At 47.0% G+C, this 25,965-nt stretch overlaps 1 protein-coding gene across 2 annotated transcripts; it reads right to left on the reverse strand.

Annotated features, from left to right (window-relative positions):
* Window positions 1-5,086: 5,086 nt before the first annotated feature.
* On the reverse strand, window positions 5,087-25,965 carry LOC132388016 (NACHT, LRR and PYD domains-containing protein 3-like). 2 transcript variants are annotated; one of them, XM_059960351.1, is made up of 13 exons: window positions 25,640-25,964; window positions 25,343-25,516; window positions 22,830-22,994; window positions 16,396-16,485; window positions 15,368-15,534; window positions 14,292-14,463; window positions 14,142-14,192; window positions 7,615-9,352; window positions 6,530-6,616; window positions 6,212-6,382; window positions 5,886-6,056; window positions 5,563-5,730; window positions 5,087-5,398 (listed from the first exon to the last, which is right to left on the reverse strand). In XM_059960351.1, the coding sequence occupies exons 4-13, from the start codon at window positions 16,454-16,456 to the stop codon at window positions 5,311-5,313; spliced, it is 2,874 nt and encodes a 957-aa protein (XP_059816334.1). In that variant the 5' UTR covers window positions 16,457-16,485; window positions 22,830-22,994; window positions 25,343-25,516; window positions 25,640-25,964; the 3' UTR covers window positions 5,087-5,310. The 2 variants fall into 2 exon arrangements, with proteins under 2 accessions (XP_059816334.1, XP_059816335.1); XM_059960352.1 differs by lacking the exon at window positions 22,830-22,994 and having other exon boundaries at window positions 25,640-25,965.

Below are 25,965 nucleotides of genomic sequence, written 5' to 3' on the forward strand. Positions count from 1 at the left end.
CTGGCCTTGCTCGGGACCCTTCGCTCCGGAGTCCGGCGCTGATGCCACGATGCCACCAGTCGGCCCCGCCTCAGAGTGCCGAGGGGCAAATTCCATCCACACAAGGTGATGGTTCGAGGACGGCATTTGCCACATTCAGGTTGCCATCGCAGGGAGCTGTATGCTTGACAGACATAGAGGCGATCTATTCGGGAATCTCTCCCTCTAGACCTTCTCGAGAAGGCTCCAGAGTCAGGATGTAGATCCCGCCAGGCGTCCACCAAGTCAAAGGAGCCGACTAACTCCTTCAGCTTCTTTGCCGATGCTGTGTCGCGCTGGAGACTGCAGAGGTTCCCCACCTCGAAGGTACATTTGAAGTCCCCACCCCCAGGATCCATGGAGCTCAGTAGAGTGGACAGCTGACGGAATAGGGAATAGGCGCGTCTGCATCACCCCGCCCCTCAGGGCATACACGTTGATGAAATGCAGAGGTTCACCATCCAGGCGCACAGCCAGATGGAGCAGGCGGCCGGGCTCGACATCCGGAGCTTTTACCATTTCCGGCTGGAAGGTCGAGGCCAACAGGATCGTCACCCCGCTAGAGTTGGAGCTGAGGAGGCTCATGCAGACCCCTAATTGCCGCTGCAGGAGCCAAGCGGACTCGTCCCCCGCGGTGGTATGGGTTCCCTACAGGAACCTCACCTTATATCACCCATCCCAAAGGACTGAGAGATTCTTTTATCTGCCGAGAGAACCCCTGCTACCATTAAAATTTAGACCAGCTACAGTCAGCTTCATGTAAGGAGTTTACTAGGACTCAGCACCTGCACTCTTCCCGGTGAGAGCGGAGGCGCCCTCAACCACACTAGCCCGAGAGAAAAAAAAACAAGAATTTTCTTTGCTTTCCGGGCCCCAGTGGTGCCAACGCCACTCACCTGTGACCCACCGTCTCCCGAAGGAGCGAGGCTGATTCCCACTCTGATGTCCCTCACCAGGTCATCCGGAAAGGATTTCAGCTGCCGCCTGACATTCCCAGACACAGCATTCCTCCTCCCCTTTACCTTCCGTCTAAGGATGACTCGCAGGGACTTCATCAGCCTCGGCGTGCCAGACCAGCGAAGCGAGGCTAGCTTAGGCCGATGCTTTGCACCCTCAGAGGTGAGAATGAACTCTCTCATTTCCTCCACAGGTATCAATGGGGATTTCTCTGGAGGGGTGAGGATGTCCATTGTCTCACTCCACCGCCTCACTACAGATAGATTCCCCCCGTCTTCATCCCCGTGTGTTCGAACAGACGGCTGCACTTAAAACCCACACTGCGCAGCGGGTACCTCCCTCATACCTTTCCGCTGCACCGTCGCATCAGTCTTATCCACAGTTACGACAATGGAGGGATCATCCCCAGGGTCTCCTCTCCGCTCTTACTGTTTAATGCTCGCCCCCAGGGAATCGCTTACTACTAAGTCCTGGGTGGAGGGCTTCAGGGCTGTCGCGATTGTGCAAACAGGGCTAGCACTAACTTTCAGCACAATCACACCACCTACCACAGGACTAGTGGCTACATCTGGAGATTCAGGGTTAGACACAAACTCTACCCGGATTCCCACCCTTTCCTGGGAAATCCCCGTATCTACATTCCCTACCCTCTTGGGGGAAGATAACCTTCTCTTCTGAGGCGCACACAGGTGCCGGATTCACCAATGGCGCGGTACACTCCGCTTCCAACTGCGCACTTCCCCGAGCCTCCCGCTCCACTTCAGGGCAAATAGGCGGGAGTTCTGCGGTCTCGGGGGCCGACTTCTTAGTGTGTTTGGATTTCTTCTTTGCTTTCTTTCTCAGCACAAGCTCCTCCCCGTCCGTCGCCTGAACTTCCTTGTACGTAGCCTCAAGATCTCCCACCTGAACCACAGGAGCAGGGACTGAAACAGACGTAGGAATAGGAGCAGGAAGCAGGAGTCGGCTCAGGTGCAGGCACAGGAATAGGATCGGGGCAGAGGTAGCTGGGGCTCTGGTGCCCCAAGTGGACACCCTAATGTTTCGGGTGTTAGGACAGTCCCTCCGAAAGTGCCCCACCTGAACCGCGGGGCAGGGGCAGAGACTGAAACAGACGTAGGAATAGGAGCAGGAAGCAGGAGTCGGGTCAGGTGCAGGCACAGGAATAGGATCGGGGCAGAGGTAGCTGGGGCTCTGGTGCCCCAAGTGGACACCCTAAGGTTTCGGGTGTTAGGACAGTCCCTCCGAAAGTGCCTCACCTTCCTGCACGTAGCCCCAGGAGCACCCGCCTGAACCACAGGGGTAGTAGCAGAGACTGGAATAGACGTAGGAACAGGGACAGGGTTAGAGACAGGGTCAAGGGCAGGAGCAGGGGCCGGCACAGGTGTAGGAGCAGGGATGGGATCAGGGGCAGAGTTAGCTGGGGCACTGGTTCCCGAAATGGACTCCCTGGGTTTTCGAGTGCTAGGACAGTCACTCCGAAAGTGCCCCACCACCCCGCACGCATGGTACCGGGGGCGCTCAGAGTTCCAATACACCTGATAGTCTACCCCCTCGGGCCGGACAGTAAACCGGCCCTCAACGTCGTCCTCCATTTCCAGCTGCATGAACACCTGACGCCGGAAAGAGATTACGTTACGGAGGGTGTGTCTCTTAAATTTGAGTCTGATGTCAGTTATATCTGACCGTACTTGTCCCAAGCTGTCTAGTGCGGGAAGTAGGACCTCGTTGGGGATTAAACGTGTCCGTTAAGCTGCGTGGAAATGTCACCAGCTCCATCTTTAAAAGGATGTTTTCCACCGTGATCCCCCCAACTAAGATCCCGGTGTACCAACTCATCATTCTCTAGATAAAACACTGCCTCCCCGAACTCATTCTCTGTGGCCAAAATGCCACCTTTCCCAAACAAGTCCTCCAAAGCCGCCACATATTTTTTTGCAGTGCGGTTTCAATGTATTCAATGTATTCAAAATACATTGCACTCGCGTTCTCCTTTCACCGACCAAAACAAGGCGTTGTCCGAGGCCGGAGATGCAGCCGCCTTTGTCCAACTCCCCGAAGGCCTGCAACTCCGTGGAGAACGGCCCGGCATGGTGACACTATGTCCAAATCTAGAGATATACGGATGTGTCGGTTATAAGTCCTGGAACGAGTTGAGTGACTGGCCTGAAAAGTTTGTACTCGACAGTATCTTGCAGGCTCGGCGCCAGAAATTCCAGCGCCAGGAAAGGCTCCGTCGGTCCTGCAGAACTTCCAGGCCGTGAGAGGTCGAGACTTCTCAACAGATGGTCCGGCTCCTACACCGAACGAGAATCACGACGACAAAAGAGGAGGGACGTTGTCCCGATGTCAGTGGGGAAGCAGTGGCGTTTGTCTCCGTTGTTTGGAGCAAACCAGTCTCCTGGTGAATTGCCAGCAGCTGCACCTGGGAGCCCGGCATTTAGCAGCCGTGAACGAACCCAGACCAAACTGGCAGAAAAACTCCAAGCGAAGCTTCCACGCTAAAACAGCCGCTCACTTATATGTCCAAGAGACAATTCGAAACATCTCCAAAGTTTCTCACGAACTTATACAGCAGATTTTCCTCGATTTTTCCCAGCTCATTCAGAACAGCTCCACGCTGTGTCTGACCGTGGGAGTGTGTGATGGGAAGGCGTGGAGGAAGATTCACGTTGTGTCTGACCCTGGGAATGTGTGATGGTACGATGCGAAGGGAGCTTCACTCTGCGTCTGACCCAGAGACTGTGATGCGACATTGCAGAGGGATCTTCACTCTGTATCTGATCCGTGGAGAGCGTGATGGGGCCCTGCGGAGGGGCACACACTCAGTGTCTGAACCTCTGCTGTTTCCGACCGTTGAGGACGCAGGTCTGATAGTATACCGTATATGAGCTTCCAGTCTCTTTTGTCGATTTTGTCTGCAAAGCCAGGAGAGTGTTCAGGACGGTTGGGGTCCGGAGAGTGGGCGTATCTCGGGTGCGAGGAAGCGGCGGTCAGCCTTGATGGGGGTGGGGACTGAAGAGATCCTGGGGACTGGACAATATCAGCCTGGAACTGAGGTGCAGCTGTACCACTTTATTGTGTGTGTGTCTGTGTGGTTCCCTGTGCTACAGTTCCAAGGTGAACACAATGAGATTCTCCTTTGTAATCTGTTTCAGCTCAAGACCTCTTTTGGTATATCTCACACTGCAGAGACGTGTTTTCTCCCCATGTCTGACCCCAGGAGTGTGTGAGGGGACGGTGTTGAGGTAGCTTCACTAAATGTCTGACCGTGGGAGTGTGTGATGGGATGATGTTGAGGGAGCTTGACCCTGTGTCTGACCCCGGGAGTGTGTGATGGGATGATGTTGAGGGAGCTTCACCCTGTGTCTGACCCCAGGAGTGTGTGATGGGATGATGTTGCTGGAGCTTCACATTGTGTCTGACCCCGGCAGTGTGTGATGGGATGATGTTGAGGGAGCTTCACCCTGTGTCTGACCCCGGGAGTGTGTGATGGGATGATGTTGAGGGAGCTTCACCCTGTGTCTGACCCCGGGAGTGTGTGATGGGACAGTGTAGAGGGAAATGCTCACTGTGTCTGACCCCGGGAGTGTGTGATGGGACGGTGTGGAGGGAGCTTCATTCTGTGTCTGACCCCGGGAGGGTGTGATGGGACGGTGTGAAAGGAGCTTCACTCTCTGTCTGACCCCGGGAGTGTGTGATGGGATGATGTTGAGGGAGCTTCACCCTGTGTCTGACCCCGGGAGTGTGTGATGGGACAGTGTAGAGGGATCTTCACTCTGTGTCTGACCCCGACAGTGTGTGATGGGACGGTGTGGAGGGAGCTTCACTCTGTGTCTGAATCCGAGTGTGTGATGGGATGATGGTGAGGGAGATTCACTCTGTGCTGAATGCCGGTATTCCATCCCGCATTCCATTCGTACTTGGGACCTCAGTGAAATCACGTTTGACTTTACAGTAGATGTTAACTGTCTGTGGGCGCCTAGTCTCTGAGACGCTGCTGTACCAGTGTGAGGAGCTCAGAACCATTATTGCAGTTCACCGAGTGCGGGGGCAGCAGTAACCCCAGGTCACTGTTTCTCCTCTAGTGAGATTCAGGTCCGACACCAACGCAGGAAGTTACAGCGGTTTATTGATTTCATCATGACAAATGCAAATTAAGGAATGTGTGAACTGGATAGGACGCGGAATCACGTCACTGCGGCACCGCCTCTGAGATCACAGAGAGCTCGGCTGAAGCTAGGATCTGTTAGAACAGTTAGAAAGTAAACGTGTATTGCAGGAAATCGGCCAACATGTCCTCATCCAGCGAGCAGGGATGTTCACACATTCAGATCTTCACAACTCCACTCTCAGTCCTGGTCTGGGTTCCTGCAGTGATCTCAGTTCCCTCTCTCCTGTTGGACTGAACCGATTCCAGTGCAGCCTGAAACAGATGGGAGAATAAAGATGCAATAAACAGATTACGCAACAGTGTCAGCAACAGGGGACCGGGGTTAATGTTTCAACAACACTCACAGACAAATATCACCAGAAAACCCACGGATCCGCTGATATTTTATCACATTGAACATTAACACAAACACTCACCAGATCCGCTCCAGACTCGGGAGGGGCAGTATGAGGCGGCGGAGAGCGGGGACAGATCGGTCTGTCAGTGAGTTTAATCCCAGGTCCAGCTCCGTCAGTGATGGGTATGTAATGAGAGCAGAGGCGAGATCCTCGGCACCAGAATCTGTGAGACGGACATTGTACAGCCTGGAGATGAGAGAGAGTGAGGGTGAAGGACACAGAGAGACAGGAGACGGTACAAATCCCCAGTGTTTATCAGTAACACAATTACTGATCACATTAATGTTCAGTGTCAGACACCCAGTGACTGTATACACAATCTCCCACAGTCTGGTACTTACCCCAGTTTCTGTATTTTACACTCCGGGTTCCTCAGAGCCGCAGAAACCAGTTTCACTCCTGAATCTCCCAGTTTATTTTCACTCAGATCCAGCTCCGTCAGTGATGGGTTTGTACTGAGAGCGGAGACGAGATCCTCGACACCAGAATCTGTGAGACTGATATCTCTCAGCCTGCAGATGACAGAGAGTGAGGATGAAGTACACAGTGAGATACGAGACGGTACAAATCCCCAGTGTTTATCAGTAACACAATTACTGATCACATTAATGTTCAGTGTCAGACACCCAGTGACTGTAAACACGATCTCCCACAGTCTGGTACTTACCCCAGTTTCTGTATTTTACACTCCGGGTTCTTCAGAGCCACAGACAGCAGTTTCACTCCTGAATCTCCCAGTTTATTACGATCCATGTTCAGATCCATCAGTGATCGGTTTGTTCCGAGAGCGGAGGCAAGATTCTCGGCGCCAGAAACTGTGAGATCGACATTGTCCAACCTGTAGATGAGAGAAGGTGAAGGACACTGAGAGAGGAGGTAGTACAAATTCCCAGAGTTTATCTGTATCTCAATTACTGCTCACATTAATGTACAATGTCAGACACCCAGTGACTGTAAACACAATCTCCCACAGACTGGTACTTACCCCAGTTTCTGTATTTTACACTCCGGGTTCCTCAGAGCCGCAGAAACCAGTTTCACTCCTGAATCTCCCAGTTCATTCCCCGCAAGTCTAAACACAAACAGATTACTGATCAAATTGATGTATTGATGAGGGTCTGAGGGAATTACTCTCAATCAGGTATTTCAGGAACCACTATACCCTTCAGTAAATCACTGATCGGTGTTCCCATGACTGTCAACGTCCCTCTCTGCCCAGCTCCAGGGTATTCACCGAGTATCAGTAATTTAATCTGTTGGTGTGATCCTGTAAAATACACATATTCTGTCTCATTTCTGACGGTTAGAGAAGTGTTATTGGCCTGGGAGCATCAGAAGCAGCAGGGAGGAATGATGGAAGAAAGTCCCACAGTGTGGAAAATTTATGACTGGGAGACTGTCAATGGGAATGGTGGAAGAGACCGCACCTGAGGAAAACTCGATGGGAAGAGAGATCCCACAGGAGGAAGGAGGATGGGAAAAGTTAATCCTACAAGACGAGAGGATACAGAAAAAGATTTCATGGAAGAGGTGGGTCTGAACTGAGGCCCACAGTCGGGAGAGAAGATTTGCCCATGGGGTCTGGGTATCTGGTAGTGAGCACAGTCACACAGGTGGCCTGATGGTGATAGTCACACAAGAGGAAGGGCAGGGGAGGACAATCTCACAATGGTATTTCTTTCCTTCTCACTGGGACAGTCTGAGGACTGTCTCTTGTCCCTCACCGGGAAGGGAGTGTGAATCTCTGACCCACCTGCTGCAGTCAGTGTCGGTCTGGGTGTCAGTAACAGTGAGAAGGAACATTGTCAATGGACGTGTCACAGGCAGCGAGAAACACGGCCATTCCTGTGATTTATTATCATTAAACCAAAGGCCGGTGTTCTCAGAACTGACAAAGTCTCTAACAGCCCTTCACAAGGAATCACAGAAACCTCCTGTACTTGGGGAATTAGTGGCCAATCACTAGGGCATTTGTCACAATTTTTCAGAACCTCAGTTACTACAGTTTTAACCAAATCCCTTGACATTGAAACAACACAATGGAACAGAGTGATAGATAAGTCAAGTTACCTCAAATCCTGGCACTTGTGCAGCCTGGGTCCCAGCCGCTGGATTCCTTCACTCTGAACAAGGCAGTACTCCAGGTCGAGGTGTTTTATTGTGTCACGGAGTCCGATGACATAAGACAGGACCGCGCAGTCAATCGGGGTCAGTGTCATTCCACGGAATGAAAGTGATTCCATTGATTCCAGTGCGGCCTGAGCCAGTCCAAGATTCTGAGACTCAAACAGATAGTGCAATGTGTTCAGGAGGCTCCTTTTACCAGCTTCACTCTCTGTGTTTGAACTCTGGTGTTTAACCTTCTTCTTCACCCAGTCAATCACCTGGCAGGTTGTTTCATGAGGAAATGGACCCAGAAACTCTTCCAGGCCCCGAGCTGTCATTGGGGAGGAGAGACCAGCAACAAAACGAAGAAATACCTCAAATCGTCCATCTGTCGTGTTGTGGGCTTCATTGAGGAATATCAGGATATCCCCGGGATGTGGATTCAGGAATTGTGCGACTGCAGCTACAAACTCTTGGATGGTGAGGTGTGGGAATGTGTACACCACGCTCCGGGCAGAATCCTCTCTCTCCAAAAGCTCCATCAGGAACCCGGACAGGAACTGGGAAGGCTGCAGATTGTGGTTGATCAAATCATCATCTGTAAACACAATCTTCTTCTCGGACACTCCACTGAAGGCCATCTGACCAACCCTGAGTAACACATTACGGGGGTTCTCAATCTCACGGCCGTGGTTTTTCAGGATGTTGTAAATATAGTAGGAGTACAGTTGGGTGATGGTCTTGGGAACTCGCTGCGGGTCCCTGACTCTTTGTGTGAAGAAGGGGCCCAGTGCCAGAGCGAGGATCCAGCAGTAGGAGGGGTTGTAGCTCATGGTGTACAGGATCTCGTTCTCCTTCACATATTTGAAAACAGCTGCCGCCACCGTCTGATCTTCAAAATGCCTGCTGAAATATTCCTTCCTTTCCTCACCAACCAATCCCAGGATTTCAGCCCAGCCACTGATCTCTGCCTTTTCCAATAAATGTAACGCAGTGGGACGGGTGGTCACCAGCACTGAACACCCTGGGAGCAGCTTGCCCTGGATTAAACTGTACACAATGTCAGACACTTCACACCACCACTCGGGATCTGGGCACTGGTGCTTTGGTTCTGTATCTCTCCGACTGTCAGCAAAATCGATTCTGTGTTTGAATTCGTCCAAACCATCGAATATAAACAGCAATCCCTCTGGGTTCTTCCAGACCTCTCTCAGGATATTCCCAAAGTAAGGATACTGATCCAGAATCAGTTCCCTCAGGCTTATTCTACAGTTAATGGAGTTTAACTCTCGGAATTTGAAACTGAAGACAAACTGGAACTGTTGGAATATTGTCCCCGTGGCCCAGTCATATACAATCTTTTGTACCATTGTTGTTTTCCCAATCCCCGGGACTCCGGCCACTGCTGCCGAACTCCCAGATTTGGATTTACTCCGGGAAAAGCTGCTCTGGAACAGCTGATCAGTCCGGATTTTCTCCAGCTCTCTGCCGAGATGTTTCTCTCTCCACTCCTCGTGATCTCTGCCTCTTGCCAGCAGCTCGTGTTCCACCAGTCTCCGATCCCGAACAGTAGAAATGACAGTGAGCTCAAAGTATCGATCAACCAGCTGGAAAACCTTCACCTTCTCCCGCATCAGGATCGTGTTCACTCTCAGTGTTTTAGTTTGTTCCCACAGAGTCTCCTTGTGTTTCTGTTGTACATCTTCCATGGGAACAGACAGTGGTCAAACTGTTAGATGCCTCACCTCAGAACTCAGTATTTAAGCACACAAGAGTTAGCTCAGAACTGTTGCATTAATGGATTAATCAATGGATGCTCCTACAGTAAAGTAAATATGATTAACAGAGCCCTGACTGGACAGAGAGGCCTGGTATAGATAAACACCAGATATTCACATTTCCACATTAACTGTGCTGTGAAGGTGAGTATTTCCCTGGTAGTTTACTGACCCCCGACTGTCCTGTACTGGATAAACTCCCACTACTGACAGAGCTATCTTTGTTCCTGTGGAAGAACTTTGAAAGCCGGATGTTTCATGTGGCGTATGGAGACGGAGAAAAGGATCGTGAGCATTCTATGAAAGGAGCAGGTTAGGCAATCACAGCTTCCCCTCCCACCCACCATCACTGATTCAAAATACAAAGAAGTAGCTTTATTGAGCAGCATGTGCACTGTGGGTGGGTGATGTTGGGTGAGAAAATGTCAATGTCTTGTTCAGGAGATTGGGACTGTCAGCATTTTGACACAAAACGCAAACATTAACCCCCCACCCCACACCCCCCCCCCCCATCATCACAGATGCTACTCAGCTCACTGAGTTCCTCCGGAAAATGGTTTGAGACGGCAGATCTATTGTCTCTTAAAGAGTATGAGCTGCAAATGCTCAACAGATTCAAGATTGAAGATACTCAAGTGCAAAGGTCAGGGCATAAATTTTATTCCGGATGTGATGCAGCACATAATAACTCAGATAAAGAACACAATGGAAAACACAATAAATATAAATACATACGATACAGGAGTTATTTTGACCTCAGGTGGTTCTGGCAGAAAAGTTTCAAATCGTGCTGGTGGTGGGGTGGGGGTTGTTAGTTGTGTAGGGGTGGCTTAATCATTGTTGATCCGTCTTACTACTTGAGGAAAGTAACTGATTTTGAGTCTGGTGGTCCTGCTGTGGATGCTACGTAGCTTCCTCCCTCATGGGAGAGGGGCAAACAGCCCATAGGCAGGATAGGTGGGATCCTTCCTGATGCTACTGGTCCTTTTCCGGAGCCTTTCTGTTTATACGTCCCTGTTTGAAGGTAGGCTGGGGGTCCCGGTGATGCGTTGGGCAATTTTGACTACCGGTAGTAGAGCCTTCCAGTCCACCACAGTTATGCAGCATGTTGGCCTGCCCTCTGCAGCACAGCTGTAGAAGGACTGGAGTGTAGATGTGAGTACAGGTCAGACAACGTCTGTGGAAAGGGGAGAAAGGGGAGATGCTACTGGTCAGCGACTTTAAATACAAGTTTGAAACCATGCCGATTACAGGTCGGGTCGTGAAGAGAGCAGAGACCGAGGAATTTTGGCAGCAGGTGGTTCAGGATTTCAGCTGTCACAAGACCTGTATAGTACAGTATAGGTATGGGACCTTCACACAAAGTTGCTGCTAGCACGATGTCCACATAAACTCATCCCGCCTGCCTCCGGAGCTATGGATATGGATATCAGGATCCCTGTAGATATGAATGACGTCAGGGTCGTGACCTTTACTCTGTACTTCCCCATACTTTTGATCTCCTGAATTGGAAGTACTCACACTTCTCTGGATTAAACTCCACCTGATAGTTCCCCATCCGCATCTGCAACCGATCTGTATCCCAATGCATTCTTTGGCATGCCTCTTCACTCTCCACAACTGACTGTTTCATTTCAGCATCATGAAACTCATCTCTCCCTTTCAGATTAAATTTACAACATCTCCCATCAAGATCTACAGGCATTGACGTCGTTGGCTTTAATCCTCTTTGCAACATTCCAGACCCAAATTCTGCTCAGCTAATATTTAATCATGCCCGTTGGGGATTTGTCTAACAAGAGGTGCTCTCAATCTAAGCCTTTGCCACTGAAACTGCCTTCCCCCAAGTTATATTTCCCACACCCAATGCTGCACACCCCATTCTTGGCAGTGTGGAGAATCAGAGTGACCTTGGGGTCCGAGTCCAGCGGACACTCAAAGCCGCTATGCAGGTTGACTCTGTGGTTCAAAAGGCATACAGTGCATTGGCCTTCATCAACCCTGGGATTGAGTTTAGGAGCCGAGAGGTGATGTTGCAGGTATATCGGACCCTGGTCAGACCCCACTTGGAGTATTGTCTTCTGTTCTGGTCACCTCACTACAGGAAGGACGTGGAAACTATAGAATGGGTGCAGAGGAGATTTACAAGTAATGCCTGGATTGGGGAACATGCCCTATGAGAATAGCTTGTGTGAACTCGGCCATTTCTCCTGGGAACAACGGAGGATGAGAGGTGACCTGATAGAGGTGTATAAAATGATGAGAGGCATTGATTGTGTGGATAGTCAGAGACTTTCTTCTAGGGCTGAAATGGCTAACACAGGAGCGTACAGTTTTAAGGTGCTTGGAAGCAGGTACAGAGGGATTGTTAGGGGTAAGTGTTATTTATGCAGAGAGTGGTGAGGGCGTGGAATGGGCTGCCGGCGATTATGGTGGAGGCAGAAACAATAGAGCCTTTTAATTTCTAAAATAATTACATGTTCGGTACAGCATCGTGGGCCGAAAGGCCAGTATTGTGCTGTAGGTTTTGTATATTTCTATAAGCTGCAGACCTCTACTTATTCATAACCATCTGAGAAGAGGAGTTGTGTTCACTGTTCCCAAATGTTCCACCACTGAAACCTCAGCAACCTGCCGGATTACTTTCAAATACCAGCTGCAGTCTGGCCTCTCCTGTAGTTCACACATTACACACGTTGTTCCCAGAACACATCTCACCATCAGAGATTCCTAAAATATTCTTGCAGGTAGGAAACACGGGACAGAGAATGAAAGATCATCAGCAACACAGGGAAAGTTAAAATTACCCGCTACAACAAACTTGCTGCTTTTGCATCTTTCCAGAATTTGCCTACATATTGGTTCCTGTATCTCATGATGACTACCAGGAGATGTTTTGTAAAAACCCATCAGTGACTGTATCTATCTTATTTCTATGCACTCATATTGCCTCAGTACTTGAAATCCCCAGTGTGTCCTCTCTGATTGCAGCTGTGAAATTCCCCAGGTCAGCAAATAAACCTTTTCAAACGTATTACCTCCCCTCTCTATCTGAAATATTGTAACGCTGGAATATTGATCTGCCAATCTTGTCTCTCTCAATCAAGTCTTCATAAAGACAACAACATCACACTTCCATGTGCTGATCCACTCTCAATGTCCAACTACCTGACCCACAACACTCTTTCCAAAGAACTATCCACTTCAGTCCCAACCATTCCATCATGTTCACTCACCCGGACCGCCGTCCATACAATAAGGATTATTAGCCTAACCTGTATCTTCCGTCGACCCGTCGACGCAGGAGATAATGTAGCTGGACAAGTGTTTGGGGTGCCAGTGAGAGAGTATTCTGGACACAGAGACTATCTGTCACAATCATGGAAAGCGATGTCGATGCCCTGAGACCTGAATTAGGGGAAGGCAAAATGTGGAAACAGCTAATTGCAGCTGCACTACTGCTGAACACAATCCTTTGAAAGGACGTGTGAAAGTATGTTAGGACTCTGCAAAGTGTATCCAGGATTTCACAGAATTTGAAGGGACTGTCAGGAGTGTGCAGGATCTCAGCATGTCCGGACTCTAGCAGGGATGTGCGGGGTCTCACCGTGTGTGAGGACCCTATCAGGGATGTGTGGGGTCTCACAGTGTGTCAGGACCCTGTTAGGGATGTGTGGGGTCTCACAGTGTGTCAGGATCCTGTCAGGGGTGTGTGGGGTCTCACAGTGTGTCGGGACCCTGTCAGGGATGTGTGGCGTCTGTGTTCAATGTATACGGGTGGGATGGGGAGCGTAGGAAAACATTGGTAGTTTAAATAGTTACTTCAGACAAAGTGACAGTGTTAGAAATGATATTCTTCAATAATCAGGGAATGTATCGGTTTTGTATTAGAAATGGGTGTGGGAATTTCACTGCTGTGTCTGTTCCTTCGGCAAACAACATGAAGACCAGTGAAGAACAAGTTTGCAGGCTACCTTGGTTTCTCTGTCCCAATTCCCATCTCTCACCGTTCCACAGTGTCCATCACACATCACATGAACTTCAGCTTCTGTGGACTGAGCTGAGGATTTTGTCCCCATCACACGCTCACTAACACTGTCTCCTGATGGAATTCCCAGGATTATTGAGTTGGAAGTAAAACTGGATAACTGTAGCAGTGTTTGCAGTAAGGCAGTACTTATGTGAACAAAGTTGGGTTGATATGCTGCTTTGGGGTTGAACAGAGCAGTTGGGTGTTACCTGATTTTCTCATTAAATGGATGCTCTCATTGCTATTCTGTGATGAGAGCTTCCGTGGACTCTCAATTCTAAAAATGATAATCTGTAGGATCTGAGGGGATTTAGAAAAATTATCCAGGATGAGAGCTGTTGCTCAGGTAGTGCAGCTGCAGGGGAAGGATTTCACTTTTCGGAGTGAAGAATTTCTAAGAATTTCACTCCTCCAGATCGTCCTCTTTTCCACTCTGGTCCGGTGGAGGGACCTGTCGTTGTAAGAGTCAGAGAGGAGTGGTCCCTATCAGAAAACACCCCAACTCTATGAGTTGTTCCTGATAATGCCCTGAGAAAGATATCCCTCCAGTAAATATTTTCCATGTGTCTCACTGTGAGCTGTCTCATGGTGCCACCACATACCTGGTCAAATCCAGGTGGTTCAACATCGATATGGCCCTACACAATATCTACCATCGGTGGAAACAGCGTTTCTTCACTTACCTTTCAGTTCTCTGGGAATCTCCGGTACGGGTCGATGGACCGGAACACAGCCTATTCGGAATAAAATCATTTGAGGAATTGAAATGTATAAAATTATAAAGTCAATTGTGATTGAATCCTAAATTAAATTCATCTGTGATGCTATCTCACCATGTTCCTGTATTTCTTTCAGTATTTTGTCCAATTTTGGGACACCAATCCGCATTTTGACAAAGGTTTCCCACATCACCCTCCGGGCGCGGGAGCCTTTCTCCATCACCAGGCTCAGGAGGAGTTTAGAACTGTCCGCCCGCTCTCCCTTATCAGCGAGATCAGAGATTTTCTGTGAAGAGTAACAGTGAACATATTGGGGACTGACAGATTCACACAGAGAATGAGAAGTAAATGATGTGCTCTGTAACGGGATCACACTGAGCCGTCACTGATCCTGTCTGGACATGGACTGTACATTCTGAGTGCAGAGCACACGGAGGGACATTCACCGTGAACCTGGTCCACCACTCAATGAGATCCTGGCTGGTCTGTGACCGCTCCATTGACGTGGCTCCAAATCCATAAATAATTCGTCATCGAATTTGACGGTGTAAAACAGAATTCAGAAAATAACGATCACAGACGAAGAAAGAAGTCAGGCAGGTTTTTATAACAGAGTGAGCAGTCTTGGAGAGGTTGCAGAAAAAATGATTCATCTCCTCAGTCCGCCAGTGTCCAACATGACAGCGGATTACCGGCTGACACCTGATGCCTTTCCTTTGCCATTTCCAGTGGAGGTTTATTCAGTGATTACACATTACAACATGGCAGTGTTCCCCGATCCACATTGTTTGCAGTTACAGATTGTAACAGAATGATCTCCACCCAGAACAGAACACACTCAAGCTCCTGTGGCGAACACAGATGATACCCTACTTCTCAGTGCCATCCAGCTGTTACGCTGCACGGACTTCCGAAAGCACAACATCCTGGCATATTTCCACAATCTCCTCTATTCTCGGTCCATACAGCTGCTGCTCACTCTTAACATTCAGCAGCAACCCACCAGTCTGCCGCGTATTTTCACCTCTTTCCACCACTGGTTCAGAGTCACATTTCGTTTTGTAATTGGATGTACAGTATTTATTTTCCAATTGTTCATTTATTTAATTTATTATCCGATGAGTGAGAGTTCCGACACCCATCAGTCCTGTGAAGTGTGAAAATTCAAACCCATTCTCCCTCTCACTCACCCGATGTTCCTCTCCGCTGAACTGATTCTCGGCCGTTAACGCCAGGCTCACTCCGTGCACCCCTCCTTCCATCGCCTGCTCCAGCCTGTCCCGGTAGAAGTCCGTCAGCTGCAGCAGCTGGAAATCGTTCCAGCTTGCCAGGAGCTCAGTGATTGCTGTGCTCGGACCTGTGAAGGAAAATGAGGAGCATTATTGGGCAGGAACTTTCTCTCTTGAACCTAAAGATGATGCACCAAGTGAGCAAACACCCCGAAATATATATAGGAGGGGAGTTGGGAGTGGTGAAATGGGCGCGGACCTGGGAAGAGCAGATGAAAATCTCTGCCGGCCGAGGCTGAAGAGGCATAATTCCATCTATTGAAGGCTGCCTTTTGTGTCCCTGGGTATATACCTCTCTATTTGAAAAACTCTGCTTCTTCCTGAGAATATAGTAACCCATCACCATCACTCTCCTGGTACTGCCCATCACCATCGCTTTGCTCTGGGTTACTGTCTGCCTGCCTGGTCAAACCCTTCCTCAGCAAATCTCTGGAATATCTCACAAAATGCTGAGGCTGCTCAGCAGATCAGGCAGCATCTATGGAGAAGAATAAACAATCAATGATTCAGGCCAACGCCCTTAATCGGGACTGGAAATGAAGGGGACAGAAATTCTAGATATTACCACATTTCTACTCCTTGTTGTCTCAATCCAAAACGTCAGCTGTTTATTTCTCTCTATGGATGCTGCCTGACCTAGTGAATTCCGAAAATATTTTGTGTGCCCTTGTGTGGCTCAAAACTTTCAGCATCTATGGAATGTCTTGTGTTCTGGAATACTCACTGTTTTAATATGCATCACAATCTGCGAGAGGAGCAGGAAGAAAACAGTAATTGTACCCTGTCCACGTGTGACTGTGCTTCCCCCAGAAATGATATCTGTCTCTGCTCAGTCCCCTCACAAATAATTTGGAAATTGGCGATATTGAATTACACCCAGACACAGAGTCAAGGCAATATTTATAAATTAAAATAATTCGCTGACATACCCGTGACCTTTCCCGATGTTGACTGCACTGGAACTCTTCCGATGCCTGCTCCTTGTGCCATTTTGACGGGTGTGATCCGGTTTTGATGCTCTGTTCAAACAAAATTAACAGGAGGTTCAGACATTAATTGAGCTGTAAAGGAGAACATTGTTTTGCTTTTATACTGAGGAAAACACTTCCAAATGTCTTGGGCCTGTCCACTGAAGCCTTGACATGACCTGCTCCACCTGTGTCCATCCACCCACAGTCAGACAATGTCCATTTCCGATCTCTCCATGGATTGTACACTGGACCAGGATTCTCTGGGGTATCTACTCTGCCTGCTATATTGCAGACAATTCCCTTTTAGGAGCGAATCCGGTGTCTTGGACTGGGAATGATGCGTCAATGGAATACGAGGCAGGTTGAGCAGACAGCACCCACTGTTTTGGTCCTCCTACCACTGATGGCGCTATGGTGAGTAATGGACAACTGTTACACCAGGGTGGGTTGAAGCTTTTCTGCTGACCAACAGGACATCTTTTCCTCTCAATCAATGGATTACACAGATTTCTCTGTCACACCTGTTCTCACCGTCTCCTTTCAGTTTAACATCGCCTGGCAATGATGCTTCAGGCAATATATAACCATATAACAATCACAGCATGGAAACAGGCCATCTCGGCCCTCCTAGTCCGTGTCGAACTCTTAATCTCACCTAGTCCCACCTACCCGCACTCAGCCCATAACCCTCCACTCCTTTCCTGTCCATATATCTATCCAATTTTACCTTAAATGACACAACTGAACTGGCCTCTACTACTTCTACAGTAAGCTCATTCCACACAGCTATCACTCTCTGAGTAAAGAAATAGCCCCTTGTGTTTCCCTTAAACTTCTGCCCCCTAACTCTCAAATCATGTCCTCTCGTTTGAATCTCCCCTACTCTCAAAGGAAACAGCCTATTCACGTCAACTCTATCTATCCCTCTCAAAATTTTAAATACCTCGATCAAATCTCCCCTCAACCTTCTACGCTCCAATGAATAGAGACTTGTTCAACCTTTCTCTGTAACTTTTTTGATTCTATGATTTTATTCTATGGTTTGATTCTATATAGAAGCACTGTGACATCCTGAACAATGCAATCCACCCTCCTCCCCGTCCCCACCCCGCACCAAACACACACACACAGCATCGCGACATCTTCTGAGCCACTACATTTTCTCCTGTACGACTTTAAGAAAATCATTTGCACTTAAACTCTGGTCAAGCTTTCATGTCACCTGGCTATTATCAGATAGTTAAATGGCACCTTGCTAAACACAATGTCGACTGCCGTACATCCAAAACAAGTTGGGATATTTTTAACCATAAATAAAACTGGAATTATTCAACAAGACAGACGGCATGTTAACATTTCAGGTGGGAGTCGCTGTATTAGTGCTGAACCAGTGTGTAGGAACCATGCATCTGTTGTCTACCTGCATTGTATTCTGTGTTGTTTTTTTCTGATGCTTTTTATGGCAACTAGTCACATCAGTCGAGGTGTGGTAAACACAAAGGGAAGCAGTTACATATTTGTGCTTTGCTCTGTGCGAAACACAGCTGGGAACTGACCGTTGTCACATATTTTATTATTATCCATTCAAATACGCTGAACTGACACCTGGGGACATTACAGTTTCATCACTTCAAGATTGTATGTTTGCTGATTGCTAATAAAGTATCAAATACTTATTAGCGACTTTGGTAACAATCATCATTGGAGCTGACGGGACGCCAGGAAATTAAAACAAATCTGTGGGTGGGTCACCAGCAATGTCAACTTGGTTTGGTTAGAATTCACCGCTACATTATCAACAGACATTTCTCAATTTGCCGATCATTTTAAATATTCTGAGGCACTTCAAGAATACTTTGCTTCAGTATTCACGCGTGAAAAGCACCTTCACAATTGTGGGGATGACTTACAGTGGACTGAAATGCTTGAGTGTGTAGACATTAAGAAAGATGATGTGCTGGAGGTTTAGAAAGGCATTAATTAGATAAGCTGACGGGGCCGGTTGAGATCTGCTCCCCGGCTACTGTGGGAAGATTGCTGAGCCTCTGGCGATGATCATTGTCAATCGTATGTTGAGAAGGACCAGAGGTTTAGAAGGTTGCAAATACTATTTCCTTGTTCAAGAAAGAGAGTAGAGATAGCCCACTTAATTATAGACCCAGTCAGCAAGTTGAGTGAGTGTGTTGTTGTGGGAGACTCTGAGAGGCAGGATTTATGAGTATTTGGAGAGACATAATCTGATTAGGGATAGTCAGCATGGCTTGGTCAAGGGCATGTCATGCCTTATGAACCTGATTGAATTCTTTAGGGATGTAACAAAACATGTTGATGAAGGTGGAGCAGTGGATGCAGTGTATATGGATTTCAGTAATCCGTTTGATAAGGTTTCCATTGCAAGGTTCATTTAGAAAGTAATGAGGTGTGGGATCAAACGGGGCATTGCTTTGTGGATACAGAATTAGCTTTCCCACAGAAGTTGTAGATGGTTGGAATACTGCATGGAAGATGGTGACCCTTGGTGTTATGCAAGGTTCTGTTCTGGGACCCCTCCTCTTTCTGATTTTTATAAATGACCTGTATGAGGAAGTAGAAGGGTGGGTTAGTACGTTTGCTGATGACACAAAATGTGGGGATGTTGTGGATAGTCTGGAGGGTTGTCAGAGCTTACAGCAGGACAGCGATAGGATGCAGAACTGGGTTAAAAAGTGGCAGATGGAGTTCAAGCCCAGATAAGTGTGAAGTGGTTCATTTCGGTGGGTCAAATTTGAAGACTGAATATAATATTAATGGTAAGACCCTTGGCAGTGTGGAGGGTCAGAGAGATCTTGGAATTTGTGTCCATAAGACACTCAAAGCTGCTGTGCAGATTAACAGTGTTGTTAAGAAGGCATATGGTGTGATAGCCTTGATCACCTGTGGGATTGAGTTCAAGACCTGTGAAACAATGTCCAAGCTATATATGACCTCAGTCAGACCGCACTTGGAGTATTGTGTTTATTTCTGGTCACCTCACTAGAGGAAGGGTATGGATAATGTAGAGAGAGTGCAGGGGAGATTTACATGGATTTTGACTGCATTGGAGAGCATGTCTTATGAGAATAGGTTGAGAGAACTTGGTCTTTTCCTTTTACAGCCGCGGAGGATGAGGTGAGCTGATAGAGGTGCATAAGATGATGAGAGGCATTGATCGTGCTGAAATGGCTAACTCGAGGGGTCATAGTTTTAGGTGTTTGGAAGTAGGAGGTACGGGAGATGTCACAGATCCTGGTGGGACCATGGATTCCACTGCCAGCAACGGTGGTAGAGGCGGACACAATAGGGTCCTTTGAGGAACTCATAGATAGGTACATGGAGCTTAGAGAAATAGCGGGCTATACTGTCGGTCAACTCTAGGCAGTTTCTAGAGAAGGGTAGATTGTCAACAAAACATTGTGGGCTGAAGGACCTGTAATGCGCTGCAGATTTCTATATTCCATGTTTTTTCATGTTTTATTGTTTTACAACATTCAATCACAGTGGCATTAATGTGGCTTTTTTGACGCTGATGAACATAAAAGTGTCAGAACACGGATTCAGCAGCGCAGTAGATACGGCATGCGCTTGTGAATATGCGCATGGCAGTTAATTATTATTTCATTTTGATAGTATTTAACTCAATACTTGTCATCATAGTGTTTGTCGAGAGCTGAACTCAACAATTCTTCGCTGCCTGCTTGCATTCGACCTGAGAAATTGAACTGTCGAGTCAACTGGGTCTGAAGACTAGCGGTATTAGTTTTATATTTAGTTGCTTTTTTCAGCCGCAGGGCAGGCTTCGTTTTCCATTTGAAATTCTTAGTCAACCACCCTGTTTGGCCTAGTGTTTATTGTCTTCTTTTCCCTGTAATATCGTTTGCATTAAATTCTGTGAACTATTGACCTGCGTCAGTGTCTCTCACTCCGTACTTGGGCGATATCCGAACCGGCTGACAAAAAAGACTTGTGTCAAAGTGGAAGAATCTCTGTAAAGTGATCAAAATTAATTCTGAATATAAAACACTAAATGACTGATTGCGTAAGCATTCCTCCTCCTTTAATATGACACAACAAGTCAGCACTGGTGCAGCCTATCGGTTCTAGAAGTCACATTATTATTTAAATTGAGATCTGTTTTTGGACACCAGTGTGCAGTCAAGATGTCTGAATTTATTGTAGTAAGTCTACAAATGTACCAAGAAGTTTCAACTGTTGGCGAGTCAAACCACACCCTGAAGACAGAAGAACACTACAAGGAACTCCGTTAAAGGGTTATTGAAAAGTACATGTCAGGAGATTGATACAAGAAATTTCCATGTCACTGAATATCCCTTGGAGTACAATTAAGTCAATCATCAATAAATGGAAAGAAAATTTTACAGCCCTAGATCTGCCTGGAGGAGCTGTCCTCAAAAACTGAGTGAGCTTACAACAAGAAGACTGGTGACGGAGGCCACCAAGGGACCTATGACAACTATGGTGGAGTTGCAAGCATCAGTGACTGCGCAGACAACAATTGTTACCTGGGTGCTTCACCAGTCACAGATTTATGGGAGAGTCGCAAAGTGAAGGACACTGTTGAAAAAAAAACAGAAAAAAAACACATGAAATCTCGGCCAGAGTTTGCCAGAAGACATGTGGGAGACCCTGAATGTTCTAAGCTCGATGAAGCCAAACCTGAGCGCTGCCCATCAGACTAAATGCTATATTTGATGTAATCCTAACACTACACATCATCAAAATCAGACTGTCCTTACCGTGAAGCATCATGCTTTGGGGACGTTGCACTACAGCAGGTCCTGGAAGTCATGTGAAGGTGGAGGGTAAAATGTATGCAGCAAAATACAGGGAAATCCTGGAAGAAAACCTGATTTAGTCTGCAGGAGAACTGCGACTTGGGAAAATATTTGATTTGCAGCAAGACAATGACCCCAAGTGTAAAGTCAAACCTATACTGGAGGAGGTTAAAAACAGCAAACCTACTGCCCTGGTGTGGAGCATATGTATAAGCTTTCCAGATCAGTTTCAGACCGAGGTGTTATGCCAAAGGAATACGCTAATATAGGCAGAGCGAACGTGTTTATTGCTCTTGTTATATTGTTACTATTCAGCTCTGTTTGGCAGACTTTCTTTAGCCCTGAAGTAAATTCTGTTGAATGATGTCTCTTTATCACGCGGTGAACTATCTCCTTTGCTTGTTGATATCCTAAATACACTTACATATTTCATATTTATGTATCTGCTATATTGATTCATGATGATCTGTCATATACTACAAGCTCCACTGCACCTTTCGTAATGTTTATGTTCTATACTTCTCTCGTCTAAAGGTAATGTTTATATCTTTGGAAATTAGTTCCGTTATTTGAATTAGTTGCTTTACAGATGCAACAATGAATATTTTCAAATCATTCTCTATAGCAGTTGCGTCAAGCTATAATGCATGTTTTCCTGTTTTTCTCCGATACGGTAAATTAGAGAGCGGGTTTAAAGCCAGGCAGAACCATAGCAGGCTTAGCGTTTCGCTCAAGAAAATGCGTACGTTTATTTTGATAACAGTTTTGTTCCTTTGCAGTTGTTAGTCGGTGATTATTGTACGTCAATGCTTCGTCAGATGTTGTAGATTTTTCAGAAGTATTCGGTGTATATTTTAGGAAGTTTTGTTAACCACGAATGAGGGACAGAGTCAAATGTACAGTACAACCCGTCCCTTTGGTACAGGGTCAAATTGGATCATAACTTCGCTGCAAAACCTTTTTCTGCTTTATCACAGGGTCATGGGTTCTGAGAATTTATTAGTAGAAATATTTGATGAAATAAGGGTATGTAAATGTAAATTATCGATTGGCTTTTGCTTTTTGTGACTGAAGGAAATGTGCTGCTGGGACTTTTGGCATCAGATGGGTTGGTTCTCAGCAGAGGCTTGCACAACCATATATTCGAAGGAAGTATATCATTATAGCTTGCAACAGCTGGAAGAATTAATTACATGTCACTGTAGATCGCGGCAGTTCTACATTTCTGAGATCACTACAGAATGAAGCAATTGCGGCGTCTCGTAAAGAGAGGGAATTGTCAAAGCATTTTGAGATGATTGTGACTTAACACAGCCAAGTAAGGAAACATCAGAAGTGATCAAAATCTATTTCAGAAGATGCAAGAGCTTGAGATATTCAAACACTGAGGGAATGGGAGTGGCTTTAAAAAACAGGGATTACAGACTGCAGATTATCAGACCTGGAGTGATTGCAACTGGGTCTAATAGAGGCATAACTGGTACCTGTGGGCACATTGAGTCTCACTCCAACTATTTCCTACCTTCCTTTGTACAGGTATGTAATGTCTAAAGGACCAGTGTTTGAGTAAATGAGACTCACCAAACTTCCTCCTGACTGAATGAAAGGAAACCCTGAGTCAGAATGGTTCTCTCCAGCTGGTGTCCTCAGTTTTCGTCTCGTTCAAATGTTGCTGCTCCCTGGTCTTCAGTTTTTCTTTGCTTCCAGTCGTGGGAAGCAACAAATCTCTCAGCGCAGATCTAACTTCTATCGGAGAGATAATGAAGCACATTTGCAATATAAGGAAGAACAAAACATATCTGTTGAATACTCTTGAAAACAAAATTCATTGGAATTTATATCTTGAACGCAGATATAATGATCTGAGTGATGAAAACTGTAACGGTCCCGCACAGTTTACAAAACCGGACATGGAATATAAAAGAACACACACAAAAAGCTAGAGGAACTCAGCAGGCCAGGCAGCTTGTATGGAAATGAGTACAGTCGACTTTTCGTTCCTTATGCAGCCAGCATCTTCAGCAATCTGCTCTGCACCCTCTTCAGCTGGAATGTATGCATGACAAGATTTTCACTGTCCCTCCGTACATGAGAATAATAAATGAGTCCCCACTTATTGTGTGGCAATATGAGACAGACTGAGCTTCTGCTCTGGAACTTCTGGCGAGAGAATTCACTGAAGTGTACAAATGTTTGAGAAGCCCGAAAGAATGGAAAGGCTTCCTTTCTGCATTAATAGGGTTATATACCTGGAAACGTTTTCTGCACTTCGGCAATCTGTAACAGTGACATGGAGTCAAGGAACAAATAAATGCCCATCCACAATGAGAAGACATGACATATACGGATGTCACTCCTTGATCTGAACGGAAGAAAGATTGAACTGCACAACCATGCGAAACAAACCCGCAGACGCACTTGACGTCAGATGGGCCAAATGGCCTAATACTGATCCAGTATTTGATGGTTTTATCTGGAGGCGCCAGTGTGACGTCTCATGTGGGTGAGAGCTTGCATTCAAAAGTTGTTTAGTGGAGGTTTTAATGATTTCAGGGGGAGAACGAAGGAAACTTAACGGGTTCCAGCACTGAATTCGATGTTGTGTGATGTAAAGTCCCTTGCCAGGTGCCTTGCTCTGCCATGTTGTCCGTAGAGTGGGCGGTGTGCTGCCTGTCTCGAGTTGGGAAACAAAAGCCAGAACGTTTCTGGGGAAGATTTTCCAGGGTGATTTGATTTGAGGTGGTTCGGTCAGTGCAGTGTCTCTTTGTTTAGTATTTTCATAAACAACAGTTTTACTACTGTAAACAGGAATTGCCAGCAGGGGAAACACAGATTCATATCAGTTAACAGAAGACCTCTCGTCCCTGCTGTCCTTGTCTCCCGGTAATCTAAACCACCCCGACAGTGAGCGAATCATTCAGACAGCTGAACGCTGACAGGGATTTATTTCTTGCTCGTTGAAGTTCGCCCAGAGTCGGTTGGATGGAGTTAATGTAAAGTTTGGAGGATGTCACAGTAAAAGAACCGACACCCGAACGCTCTGTGTTGTCCGTCCGACATCCTGCCACAGCTGGCACTGTGGGGACCTCCTACAGGTCAGGGCACAGTGCCGAACCCAGCTGAATCCAGCGGTTTTCCTGATCGGGCGGCAGTGAGGAAGGGGCTTATTTCGGGTTTGTGTAAATCGAAGGTCGGTTGCAATGGGTAAGGGCCGAAACTGAACCAGTCATCTGGGGTGTCCGGGGTCGCCAGTGCTGCAGGCCTGGTTTCAGTTTTGCGCCCGAGCCGGGAATGTACGATCAGTTAGTTATGATACCCAAGTTGCGAGTGTGGATGTGGGAGAAGGGAATCTGTCCACGGGTTCCATTGTGGGGTGAACAATGGGAAGGATGTGGGGTTATTGGCGGGGTGGGGGGAGGCTGGGGGCTTACGGATTATCGGATGCAGCGTACCGGGAAGGATGGATCCCGAGGCAAATCAAGTTGTAAATGACGGAGGATTTTCTCTTTGGATCGGACAGGATACGCGTCCTTACAGGAAGCAGCAAGTTCCTCTTTGTATTAGTTACTGTCTAATCTTGCTGTGAACAATGAGTTTGTTACAGGGCCCCAGAGTCTCCAAACAGATTATTGTTAGGAAAGAGAAGTTCACGGTGAGAAGCTGTTACTTGGACTTGAGTTCCGTGCTTAGTGATGTTCCCGGGGTTTCACCCATTCCTACTTGTCGTGTATATCGATAATTTATTTGAGAAGGTACAGGATATGGTTAGTAAGTCGGCACAAATTAAATTCAAGTAGTTACATTTCTGAAAGACAGTAAGTATAAACAAACCCCCCTCATTCCCGCTCCCCACTCAGAACTGACCAAAATCTACTTCCAAACGCGCAAAAGCTTGAAATGAGCAAACACTGAGGGAATGTGAGTGGCTTTAAAGAGCTGGGCTGCTGACAACACATTACCAGACTTGGAGTGATTGCAGCTGGGTCTGACAGAGGAATAACTGGCACATTCAGTCCCATTCCAATTGTTTCCTGCCTTCCATTGTATAGATATGTAATGTCAAAAGGACCAGTGTTTGACTAAAAGAGACTCACCTGACTTTCTGCTGACCGAATCAATGGAAACTCTGAGTCAGGACGGTTCTGTCCAGTTGATGCTCTCAGTCTTCGGGCTGCTTCACTTGTTGCTTTTCCCTCGTTTTCAGTTGTAGTTTCCTTCCATTTCGGGTTTTTCTTCCTACAAATCGCTCACTGCAGGTCTAACTTTAACTAGAGAGATAATAAAACACATTAGCAATACAAATGAGTAAAACAATTTCTGTTTATTGAAGTTTAAATGTTGATGAAAAAGATAACGATCTCAAAGAACAAATCTGAAACTTCCCCTCGCACCTCGCAATGCCTGATATGGGATACGAAGGGGTCATCGTTCAGTTATGGTCCCACACAAGATGTAGGAGGAGAATTAGATGATTCTGTCCATCGAGTCTGCTCCACCATTCAAACATGGTTTTTATTCCAACACCATATTCCTGCCTTCATCCTGCTATTGAGCAATCACGAACATATTAAAATCTGCCATAAATATGCGCAAAGGTCAGCCTCCACCACCCTCTGCGGCAACAGTTTCCACACAGCAGCCATCCTTTGGCTGAAGAGATTTTTGTCAAGCAAGACTTCAGGCCCGGATGGTGTCAGCCCCAGGGTGCTCAAAGCCT

Source organism: Hypanus sabinus, unplaced genomic scaffold (genome assembly GCF_030144855.1).
Source record: "Hypanus sabinus isolate sHypSab1 unplaced genomic scaffold, sHypSab1.hap1 scaffold_2501, whole genome shotgun sequence".
Taxonomy (NCBI): Eukaryota; Metazoa; Chordata; class Chondrichthyes; order Myliobatiformes; family Dasyatidae; genus Hypanus; species Hypanus sabinus.